Source organism: Hippocampus guttulatus, chromosome 5, assembly GCF_054856545.1.
Source record: "Hippocampus guttulatus isolate MCC_2025c chromosome 5, RoL_Hgut_1.0, whole genome shotgun sequence".
In the NCBI taxonomy this organism is placed as follows: Eukaryota; Metazoa; Chordata; class Actinopteri; order Syngnathiformes; family Syngnathidae; genus Hippocampus; species Hippocampus guttulatus.
In genome coordinates, this window is record NC_141265.1 from 20,514,454 (window position 1) to 20,526,354 (window position 11,901).

Sequence of the window (11,901 nt, forward strand, 5' to 3'; positions counted from 1 at the left end):
TTGACTTTTGAGCAGATAAGGAAAGACGAGCCGCGGGGGTCAAAGGTTGTATTGCTGCCGATGGATCAGAGGAGGAGAGTGGGGTTGCCATAGCAACACAATTTTAATTTACCGCCTGCGAGACGCTCGGAAAAATGAAACAATAAATAACGACGATCGACACTGTGTCTATTGATCGATTCCGGCTGAGCGATGGTATCCCTTTGCCTTTGTTGAGAGGGAAGAAATTTCATCTGTGCTGTATGTTACATGTTACACATACAGTACATTTGACAAAGTTTTATCCAATCCAATCCAAAAATCCAATCCAATATCGCTTGACCGAGAACGTCAAGCATTCTGGGACTCCGCCGGCCAGAGCGTTCATCGACAACGTTCACACGGTGCACCTTGTCCGCTCCGTCAAAGTGGGCGTCGTCATTGGCACCTCTGCTGTACCGCCCATTTTTGAAGCTGGATCCTTGACATTCAATCAATCGCCCTCACCGTCCCTGGTTTATGGCAGGAGACACCCCACGCTCGAGGAAAAATCGGCCAAGTAGCAATCATATTTTCATTCAAGATTTTTTGGGGGAAAGCTTTATGCTAAATAGATTAATGATTCTTTTGGCGTGAGTTTGATCGGCAGGTGGAGTAACTTTGGGCTTCTAAAACAAATTGAATGCCATGAAATAATTTCGTTAAAACTTTTATTTACAAAAGCAGCGCACAACAACCGCAGCTCTAAGAAAGCGACGTACATAACTGATATAAGGCAATAATACAATCATAAATATCTCATTAAAATGTTATCTTCTCATGAAAATGTACAATAGCTCATTCAACTCACTGCACGAAGACGACTACGACTAATACAAAGATAATGCAGTGAATGTGATGTTTCAATATTGTGTGTATTTATGATCAGCCTTAGGACGACGCCAAGATCGATGCTAACTTCCGTTAGCGCACCTAAGGCATTTCACATTATATGTTAGCATGAAGCAAACAGGCTTGGATAACGTTTGGTTGAGCATTTTTGTAATCGACTTCTAATGAACAGCTTGAAGCAAGCTTGCAGACTAGTTGGAAATGTGTGCCAAAGAACAAGTGCTCAAGAATATACTTTTTTTTTTTTACAAAACATCTCTTGACTATATGAGATGTTTTTTCATTACGATGAAGTGAAATGTGGTCAATTGAAAGTGTTTGAAGCCCGTGGAAGGAGGCAAATTCGTCTCCGGCCTTCATTGCCGATTTTACCCCATTGCGGGTTAGCGTGTCCGACGTATCCCCTGCGATAAATGGGGGTTCACATCCCGTACATGCACACATGCCGTGTGTGCACCTCGTCTCTAGTAAGGTGCGGAGCCTTCCCACTGCAACAGGTACTGCAGGGCGCCATCCGCGGTCACGCGGCGCGCCAGCACGTGATAACGCTCGCCCTCCATCAGTCTGTTCGACGCGCCGAAGTACGACGAGATTGACGAGTGCAGGCGGGACGCGTCGGAAGGCCGGGACAGGAAGTGGGAGGAGTCGGCGGCATACGGGCCTTCCTCGGTACTTCCGGGATGCTCCTCCTCCCCCGCTTCGCTACGAATGGCCCAATGCTTGTAGGCGGAGCTCGGCAACTTCCTCTTCCTGCTGCCCACCTTTCGTCTGAAGACACAGGTCAAAGGCTGAGCTAGGCTATGCTGCGAATCCTTGACTCAGTCTCTGTGGTGTCAGATTGGAGACCCGGGGGCCACATTGTTTTATGTAGCAAATCGCGTGTGTCCGAAAAAATGTCAAATTGCCTTTAACGGAACTTGAACAATTGGTGAACAAACCCTTCACTTGGACTTGAGATTCTGATGTTATCCATCACCAACTGTACGCAACTTCAAAGTTCAACAAGCATTCTCTTTGGCTGACATTGACCCCGCCTCCTTTTTTGGCTCCTACCTGGCTGGTTGAAAGGAGCCGCTAGTAGACACGGAAGCTGACGTGGAAACGTCGCTGGAGTCCTGATCAACACACGACGTCCGACTGCAACACGACATTGCCGCCGTCAACGCCGTCGCCAATGTATGGTGTGTGTGTGTGTGTGTGTGTGTGTGTGAGACCTCCTGAGATTGTGTAGTTCGTCCAGGGTGAAGTCAAAGATGGTGGCCATGTGGTGATGATCATTCTGCATACGCAAACACAAACTATTTGTTTCAACAACGAACAAACAAGTACAGGTGAAACGAAGCGTCCTCACATTGGGGATGGCGTCTTCAAACAACCATTTGGACTTCCTCTTCCTCCTCTCTGATAAAGTACTGCGCGCACACACACGCGCAGTCACAATGGGCACCTGTTGCGATGCTGAATGTGACATTTATGGTTGGAGACAGTCGAAGTGGTTACCTGATGTGGCCGACGGTCTTCTTACAGCCCCGCCCCGCCTCGCCGTGAGCGCGCTCGGGGAAAAGTTTGGAGGGCGGCGTGGGAGGAACGCGAGTCCGAAGACGAAAGATGCACTTCCTTTTTTTGATCTCTTTCCCGCACAGGAACCTGCGCCCATACAGAAAAAGCAACACACACATCACACAAATGGACAGAAAGCGCTTGGGTTGTGTTGTGAGCTCTCATCATGATGGAAGGACCGCAAGTTGCAAATCACGACATCAGCTTATTGGCTGCTGTGGAACTTTCCACTGGCCGAGTGAAATCCAAGCACTCATTGCCACCCACCAATATTTACGTCACGCACGTCGCTCAACGGCAAGGCGTGGAAGAGGATCTGTGAAAGCTTCGAAGTGACTGTAATGACCAACGAATGCCTGTAGATGGCAGCGGTTTGCGTCAACGCCCACCAAACAGTTTTCAAAACTGGTGGGAAGCAACGAAGAAAGCGTGATGTGGACCATTTCGACAGCGAATCTGCAGTCGACCTTTGCATATTCGTGTTATTTTTCTTCAAATTCTCTGAAATATTTGTACATTTTCCAGGTAAACCTATCCAGAATTTCAGCAACCGTCTCTGCATTCACAGTTATTGACACGGCTACGATTTCTGAATTCCATTACCTTATTGCTGTTTTTCTCTCTCTCGATTTTGAGTTACCTTGTGTATGAAATGCGCTTTATAAATAATGCTGCCTTGCAAATCTGTTGTATGAGAAAAATGTAATTTAGATAAAAATTTGGAACCCAGTGGAGTGATTCAGGAATGAGTGAATGTTTTCAAACGTTTTAATAGAGGAAATATCTAGGTCCAGCATTTAAAAAAAAAAAAATCCTATCACATCAGGGACTTACTTGCTCTTGTACTTGTTGAGAGCGTCGAGCAGGTGCTGCCCCCTGTCTGCCGGAGGAGTGTTTGACAACTACACATGCAAGCAGATGACGGGCGAGAAGACTGTTAAGGTGAGGGTGAGACGGCGCTGTGGTCAGCTGACGCTTTCATTTGTTACCTTTCCAAGCTGCAAATGTTCCCAGTGCTCATTCACAAAAGCCAGAATTTCGTCCAGTTCAAAGTACTTTTTCTTGTTGCTCAGTGACAGGTTGTAGAGAACCAAGTGGACCACGTCGACCCAGCGAAGAGACAAACGGCGCACATGCTCCAATCCTTTGTTGCAGATGCAACACATGAACAAGTAGAACCTAGAAGGAGGGAGGGGGAGAGAGAGTGGACACGAGGTCAACACGGCCTTGAAATCATCTCACGCGTTTTGTTCAGAAAATCCTGATCCCTTTTCAGCACTTGTAGAAGAAGCAAACGACATTCTTCAAGACAGGTTTTGCTTTTCGTCACTTTTTGGTCGTGGCAACTTGCGCGCTCACCTGTCTCCAAACATCATGCTCTCCTGCAGACACTGGGTGCACGCCTCGTGGAACCACTGCTGACACTGGAAACACTGAAGCATCTTCAGATACCACCTATATGCATACGCACAAAAATGTAAATAAAAAATGATCATAAATAAATAAACATAGCTCACCAGCCACAAACACAACTTCAACATCAATATGACCCTGTGTAAGTGCGAGTGTGAGTGTGTCTTACTCCCCGGGGCCTCCACAGTAGCAGTAAGACTGCTGCTGATTGGTCCGATGCTGAGAGTCCCAATCGAGAGCGTCCAGATCGTAGGACAGAACCTGCTTCATGGCTAACAGAGCTTTGGCTTGGGGCCCCTTCTTCAGAGCGCCACCTTTCTAAAGGGAGACAGGGAGGGCCAAGACTGTGACATCATTCCTCCTCATATGGCACTTTCATGAAGATAAGTGTGGATGTGTGCGCAAGTGTGGGTACCCTGACAGCCAGGGCGAAGACACAACGTCGACAAAACCATGGACTCATGTCACTGCTGCCCTCTACAGGAGGACCGTGACACTTCTGGTGGAAACCTGAGGCCCATACAGACGGACAGACAGGTGATGTGATCACAACATTTGTATCCAATAACTCTCACCTATGCCACACTTTCCACAAATGAGGATTTGGTTCATTTGAGCTGCAGAGCTTGGCCCTGTCTCCAGACACACTGAGCAACGAGCCTCCTCCCCCGGCACACCGGCTGCAAGATGAGCGGATACATGCTCAGTTACAGTTACAGAGGGATGAAAATCTTTTTTCAACTAGATACTCTGCCCGTCTTTAGTTCCTATTAATCTACTAACACCACCCCACTCCTTCCCCCGCGGTGTGTGCGCGTGTGTCTCACCATGCTGAATATCCTTCCATAGGACCCAAAACTTGGAGTTGTCCTCAAAGGTGACAAAGCAGCTCTGTCTCGGCAGGCTGAGCTGTGCACCAATCAGAGCAGAGTTGACATGCAAGCACGCATCACAAATGTCTGATATCATGTAGCTTGTGAATGAAATGTAAAATGTCACTTCTCGTGTCTGTGCTTGACAGCCTCGGCAAGCTTCACTGGACATGACAGACCTATTTGGCCAGATGTCATACCTGTCAACTCATACGGTTTAGCCATAGTTCATACGGATTTTGTGGTGAATCTTACTTATATGGCCGTATCGCACAAATCATACGGATTCTGAAAATTTCCGTGTTTTTTCCCCCTAAAAGGTAGTTCCGTTTGCTTTTGCCCAGAATGGTGCTAGTCTACTCGAATGCTTTCATTTCCAAAGTAAATATGAATGGATGCTGTAACTTCGAGCCGATGGGTCAGCATTTGGAGTTGGTGAAAAAAGTAACGCAGGAATACAACTCTGAACACAGTAATGCCACTAAGTAGAATGATGATTAGACATTAAACAGACATTGTATTATGGAGATCTACAATAAATATCATTGAAAATTTCGTGGGTTTTTTTCTGCCGATATTTTGACATATAAAATGCTTTGGTATGTTATAAGGATTTTTTGCTCTTTATAAGGATTTTTTTGGTAGTTTATACAGGTTGGCGCTCCGAAAAGTTGACAGGTATGAGATGTTGAATGTGCTCGTGTACGTTACCCGGAGAATCTTGCCCAGGTAGTAGAGGCCATCCGACCAATGGCACAGCACAAACTGGCCCACGCTGAGGCTTGACTCCGGCCTGCCTTCATCAACCTGCGGCCTGCCGTCATCATCCTCTGGCCTGACGTCATCCTCGCTCTCCTCCCAACTTGCAGGCGCGGGAGGTTCCTCCACGCAGGAGGCTTCAAAAACGTCCTCAAACATGTCGACCGGCCTGACACCCAAAACACGTCACATGAGAGCAACAACCCGGAACTACCGTTAGCAACTACGATCATTTTGGTCATCGCATCTTCCTTATCCTTTTCAGAAGATTTGTGACCTGCTTAATTGTTTCATTGTACCCTCAAGTGACGAGAAGACATCTACGTATTTGAAATGTAAACAAGTCAAAACGAATTCGACCCTCGAACGTCTCGCACGACATTGGTTACTGAACTGAACTTGGGTTACTGACTTACTAACCCTTACCTATTCATGCGTGTGCTCTGTTTTTAATAGCGACACACAAGCGAACGTCTCGTTCGACAAGAATCACAAGAACAAGTTACCGTATTGGATGCTGACGCGCAGCTGCCTTCTCTCTCCGCTTTCGTTTCGTCTTCTTGTCGTTGTTTTTACGACGCTGTCAGACATCTGCATCAAACTTCCACCATCGCCATTTTTCTTTTTTCTTTTTTTTTTTTTTTTTTGCTTTTCCCGCCAAACACTCCCTGGGCTGTCCCTCATTTACATATGACAACGTCACACTACGTCATCAACTGTTGTCACGACAAGCGACCGTTGTTTCGTTTCCACTCAATGTTTCGTTTCCACTCAATGTTGAATTTCACCAAATTTCTTGACATCGACAAGAAATGCCCCATCTGTTTCTTTTGTGGTGGCTCATCTTGAATTCACTTTTGGAAAAAAACATCAAACTGTGCTTAACATTTAAGGGGAAGAATCTGATATTTCGAATCTATTGAAAATCAATTTTACGTCATTATCAATCTATATTCTTCAGCTGAAAACTACGGATTGATCAGTGTAAGTTAAAACAAATTATCAGTATTGTTCCCAATAGTTTTTAAATCAAGTTGTAATTTATAATTTTACATCTCTTAAATGGATCACAAATTTTTAAAAAAGTGAAGTTTTGATGAATATTCATTCCATGTTTTTCAAGCAATAATTGTCACAAAAATGATTGAAGTCTACCCCCCCCCTTCTTTCATTTCTTTGTCTTCTTTTTCCTTTTTTCTGTTAATAAACCCGTCATTGCCTCAATGAACTGGAAGGACCGAACTTATTTGTACAGTAGATACATTTCAATAGTCATTGAAATGCACAAAGAAAAGCTTTGTTTCATTTAATTGCTGAGCCATTTTAAAAATTCCAGTCATGTTTTTACCACAGGCCCCAGTGAGCGACATACCCTTTTAACAGTTTTATAAGATAATAAATGATGTCTTAAAGTAACGTACAGGTATATGAAGAGAAATACAGAAGAGACAGTTCCACACCAAAAAAAAAAAGGTATTTAATGAAAATCTTTCAACCCTACATTCAACACAGTAATAAGTTCTGAGTTGTTTTTAGAGCAATCCCAAAACACTTTTAGATACAACAACAGGCTGGAATTCGATGAACCACATGACATGGTTGAAGTGAAACGACAGCAGAAGTTTGACTGCTCAAATCTTTTCAAACTTCGAAAGCGTGGTACGTGATGATCATATTCCATCCAATGGGAAGCGCACTGTATGTCTTTTCTGTGAGGGGTGAAAGGTCAATTGGGTTTGGCTGCGGGCCGTATCTTCATCTCGGTGAATCTCAGAGAGTACTGCCAGCCGGTCCAGCTGGACCACTCCACACCGTCAGCGTAAGAGGCGTGGCCTCCTCCCAGGTACTGCCCGTTCAGGTTGGACGTGTGACAGTTGCGGTACCACCAAGCGCCCTGGTAGTATGTGGCGCAGTTGTTCTCCGACTGGTCCCGGTCCCGGTCTTTTGTGGTGAACTGCATTCCGGAATGCTTCAGGAGGGAATCGCCTGGAGGGCACACAAACTTTCTTTCGTCTTTCTGCACGCTTGACCATTCGCTCGCTCCCGACGGGGCGTTTCGCTGCTTTCAACCAATTGAAAGCGCTTGCTCTCCAGGCTCTGCTAGCGAGGATGGTGCTGTTTGGAGTTGCTACCTGCAGTTCCTGAGTAGCCGTCCACAGCCAGTGGGTATCCATCCTCCTCGGGGTTGACCGAGTCGCGGCCCACGGAGAATTCGGTGTAATGAGCGAAGGCTGTGGCGTTGTCGAAGTCGGCCATGTCGATTCGCAACTCGTAACCTCCTGACCGTGTCATAGCGTAGATCCTCTGCAGCCCTGAAAACACGCAAACACGCCATCATGCGCGCATAGCCAACAAATGACATTTTTAGATGTGGGGGGGGGGGGGGGGGGGTTAGGGTTAGGCATGGATGATCCACTTCACAATTGGTCCGGGTGTAGATTTGTGCTGTAGCCCCCCCCAAACCCTGCCTCTTTTCATAGATTAGCCAATCACAATGGTCAATTGCCATGCTGCCACTTGAACATGGGCCTTCTTCTTTGGAGCTGGTCTCCTTTCGTCTTTTTGAGCACAGGTGGGTTTGCAAACAAGCTAATTTTGGGCAACAAACAATTCAAAGGAATTATTATTTCATGATAATTAAAAAATAATAATAAATTATTGACACACCTGTGCAAATAGATGCCTTCATAGTTGAGTTGTTTCGAATGTCTCTAGTGCTGCCACAAGATGAGTCATTTTGTGTGTGTGTGTGTGTGTGTGTATACGTGTATTTCAGACCTAGCCAGTGCTCTCCTGTTGTTGTTCCAAAGCCATCTCGATATGCATCCCAACCACGAAAGAAATTGACAGAGCCATCCTGTCTTCTCTGGATTACCTGCATGCAACGACACACACACACACACACACACACACACACACACACACACACACATCGGGCTAACAGCTTGAGGTCTGCTGTTTGTCCGCTAAGCAAATTAGCATGATTAGCTCATTAGCGACAATGTGTACTGAGGTGACTGGCTAATGAGCTCGCCGTGTTGAGCTTCCTGAAAGCGTCAACCTTAATGAAAACATCTTAACTAAAACTTTATTGTGGATTTTGTTTGTTTGTTTTTTTTGTTTTTATTTGGGTGGAGTGGTCAAGCACGTACGGTCCAGCCTCCCCCGTCTGTGCTCAAGTCGCAGTAAACCATGAAGCCGCCGGGCTCATGGATGGGAAAGATGGAATAGACGCCATCTCGGGAATTTCCTGCCGCCATGACCTCACTGCAGTCTCTGGGCGTGAGAGCTAAAAGCACAAAGATGCGTGAATGACCAATGAATGGAAGGCACTTCAAACATGACGTGCTACCTTTGCGTTTGTCCCTGTGAAGTCTGCTCAGACTCTCTGTCTCTCTCTGCAGACTGGACAGCGAATCCGTCAAAGCCGAACTGAGCTTGAGGACCCCGGCGTGCTCGTCTGACAGTACCTGCGCACAAATATCAAAGATTTCCAGGTCAAGAGAAAATGGAGGAGCACAAAGGGAACCTTGGACGGCTGCATCTTTCAGCACACACAATCAACTTTTCTCTCATTGAAATTGGTCCACCCTTCATCATAAAAGCAGCCTAATAAAACAACAACAACAACAACAACACAACAAAACCCAAAAACCAAGACTTTGCAAACTGCTTTTCTTCTACTTTGTTTTCAAACATGACTATGGAAAGGTAACAAAATTGAAAATGTCTTCTGGTCCCTGGTTGTTCGGTGGGGCCAACTTCCAGAACAATCCACGATAAACAAAAATCCACCAGGTAGCAGCCATCTACAGTATATGTCTTATGGCTTCAGACAAATGCTAACACTTGATGCAAAATATACACACATGATGTGTTGGTATTATTTTTGTCCAGTTGGGCTCGCTCACCTCAGTTCTACCCTGTGGTATTTGTGATGTTGAATGTGTGTGGCTTTAAAAGGTGTGGCCAGGCCTGATGAGTGACATTGGAGCCAACCAATGAGAGTGGAGAGTTGGCTGCTGTTAGCAGCTGGCTGCTAAGTGGCTAACCGCTAGCCACCAGCAATTGTGTCTTCGCTTGACCGCCTGCGGACGGATTACAATTGGCTGATGCGCTTCCTCACCTGAGCGACGCGGTTCTGCTGGTTCTGCAGGTGTTCCAGTCTCTGCTCCAGCACCCCTTGGCCGCTTTTCAGAGCCTGCGCTTCCCGTCGGAGGTCGAGCACGTGTCCCGCGGTCGCCTTGAGCTCCTCAACCAGCGCCTGGACACGGCCCATCCCCTGCCAGTCTTCGGCGTTACGCATGCTCAGCGCCCGAATGAGCGAAGTGTGCAGCGCCTCCCAGCGCTCAAAGTGCTGGGCGGGGTCGGGACAGTTGGGGTCCAGGAAGATGCTGATGGGTTCACCGTCGCCCTCCTGTGACACCGTCACCAGGGCGCCCGACTCCTTGGGATTGGTCGAGATGACGGGCGAAGAAGACGACACCTCGTCTCTGGGACCGGATTCACATGGAGATACCATTTGCATGTGTTAACATTCATTCATGAATCCCGTCGTTTCAGCGGGCGGCCATCTTGGCACTGGCTGTCGATCGCAAACTCCATCGCATGTGCCAGTCGGACTCAGTTTACCAACGTCGCATGACCAAACCCAGAAAACAAGTGAGCCGTGGTTGGTCGGCTGCTGAGCCCTGAGCAACTTTGATGTCATTTTCAGTCCACAGCAAGTGGGGAAATGGCCGCATCCTCGGAAGCACCAATACGGATTTAGCTTTATTCATTTCGATTTCACAAACACAATATTTACGAGAATGCCATGTTTAGAATTCGTGTACAGGATACATTTTGGGCTTGACATGGCCTTTCATGAGCTTCTGTTGTTTCAAATGGGAGAAAATCTAGCGTTTGTTTCCACATGTTACACATGAAGTGAATGAATGAAACATTTGCGTGTGCATGCATGTGTGTGCACCTGTTAATGAAGGGCAACGGGTAGTGCTTCACATAGAGGATGGTGACCGCTGCCGTGACAATCGCTACCGTGACGACCATCAGGACCGTCCACAAGAGGAAGCTGCAGCATTTCTGTGCACGCAGAGCGACCAATGGCAAAAGTTAGCAAAGTACGTCCAACTGGTTTCTGTCCAACTTGGTAGCCTTGCTAAGAACACGTTTCGCAATGCTGCGTCCAATTTGCAGGAAGCAGTTAGTCGAATGTTTGGTTGACAGGACGCAGGACGTGAGGTGTCCGGGTCTCTTTTTCTTCAGGCATTAAGGCGGTCTCGTCGCCACGACGACAGCTGCTAAAGATTACAAGCGCCTTGGCGACAGATTAACAGAAATTACCTCTCTGCTGCCACTTCTTTGTCTTTATTTGCCATTTCTACTCACTCACTACCTTCAGATTCCAATCTATTCTGATCTTTGGGATGTTATTTTTTTTTTTTAATTAATAGGAATTTAGTGCGTGGTTTGTTGTTTCCGCACATTGGCGCTGCTATTCGGTTTGGGCGGTCGCGACAATGACAATCAAGCCGTTCTGATTTGAATTTCTTCTGCTTCTTCACTTTGGCACCGGGTCTCAATCGCTGATTCATCATCCTTATCCCGGCCCGGCGACCAGTCCCCATCCTAGTCCTGAGACCAATCCAGAGATTCATATTCAGATGTCAACACCACATGCTAGGATTGTTGTCATGAGCACTGAAATATATTCTCTGTGTCTTTCTTTCTTTCTTTCTTTCTTATCTTTCTCAATATCAATGACGTCCCAACCCGCGTTACCAGAGTGAGTCAAAGACAAGAAACAAACAGCGTACCTTGCGCTTGTTTTCTCGTTGGCTGTCCAGCTCCGAGCTGCTGTTGTTCATCACGGTCCAGCTGTCATTTAGCATCATCCTGAATCACAGCACAAAAAGAAAGGAAGGAAATCGAACGACAAGAAAAGAATGCCAAAGAAAACAACATGACGGGAGATGAAGCAGGAGTCCAGCAAGAGGGTTGAATGGTTGAAATGTTGGTGGGTTGCACTTGGCCAGAAACAAAATGCTGACCTGTATTTCATCCGATTTCCGCAAAAACAAAAAAAAACCCCAACCTTCCTAGAAGTCTTTTTTTCTCAACGTCAAACTTTGCTCTTGCTTCTTTCATCGTCTTCGTCACTCATCATCGACCATTAAGAAGAGTAATGACGGAACTGACTTACTTGTCTGCCTCGACAATGACCCCAGACAAAGATGATTGATCTGACACCTTGTCCACTGCAAAGTGTCACATCGTCATGACAACAGACGCCGAGAGGAAATGAGAGAGAGAGAGAGAGAGAAGGTGCCGCTCTCGAGTCAATCTGCTCAGATTAGCCCTCAATCTGTGCGGATTGACTTGAGACGGCAGATTAACAAAAGCAATGTGTCACTGCACCTTCATG

At 46.5% G+C, this 11,901-nt stretch overlaps 2 protein-coding genes across 5 annotated transcripts; both read right to left on the reverse strand.

Moving 5' to 3' along the window:
• Positions 1 to 675: 675 nt before the first annotated feature.
• Positions 676 to 6,117, reverse strand: phf19 (PHD finger protein 19). 2 transcript variants are annotated; one of them, XM_086112513.1, is made up of 14 exons: positions 5,981 to 6,108; positions 5,427 to 5,643; positions 4,671 to 4,752; positions 4,419 to 4,523; positions 4,259 to 4,353; positions 4,013 to 4,161; positions 3,790 to 3,885; positions 3,420 to 3,609; positions 3,265 to 3,332; positions 2,371 to 2,517; positions 2,222 to 2,282; positions 2,085 to 2,149; positions 1,924 to 2,007; positions 676 to 1,638 (listed from the first exon to the last, which is right to left on the reverse strand). In XM_086112513.1, the coding sequence occupies exons 2-14, from the start codon at positions 5,631 to 5,633 to the stop codon at positions 1,335 to 1,337; spliced, it is 1,653 nt and encodes a 550-aa protein (XP_085968639.1). In that variant the 5' UTR covers positions 5,634 to 5,643; positions 5,981 to 6,108; the 3' UTR covers positions 676 to 1,334. The 2 variants fall into 2 exon arrangements, with proteins under 2 accessions (XP_085968639.1, XP_085968637.1); XM_086112511.1 differs by having other exon boundaries at positions 2,085 to 2,282; positions 5,981 to 6,117.
• An 809-nt stretch (positions 6,118 to 6,926) lies between these two features.
• Positions 6,927 to 11,901, reverse strand: fibcd1a (fibrinogen C domain containing 1a). 3 transcript variants are annotated; one of them, XM_086112390.1, is made up of 9 exons: positions 11,680 to 11,756; positions 11,294 to 11,372; positions 10,447 to 10,559; positions 9,601 to 9,967; positions 8,827 to 8,944; positions 8,627 to 8,763; positions 8,253 to 8,349; positions 7,607 to 7,786; positions 6,927 to 7,460 (listed from the first exon to the last, which is right to left on the reverse strand). In XM_086112390.1, exons 2-9 carry the CDS (start codon positions 11,369 to 11,371, stop codon positions 7,201 to 7,203), a joined length of 1,350 nt encoding a protein of 449 aa, XP_085968516.1. In that variant the 5' UTR covers position 11,372; positions 11,680 to 11,756; the 3' UTR covers positions 6,927 to 7,200. The 3 variants fall into 3 exon arrangements, with proteins under 3 accessions (XP_085968516.1, XP_085968519.1, XP_085968517.1); XM_086112393.1 differs by having other exon boundaries at positions 8,627 to 8,944; positions 11,680 to 11,901; XM_086112391.1 differs by lacking the exon at positions 11,680 to 11,756 and adding an exon at positions 11,528 to 11,673 and having other exon boundaries at positions 8,627 to 8,944.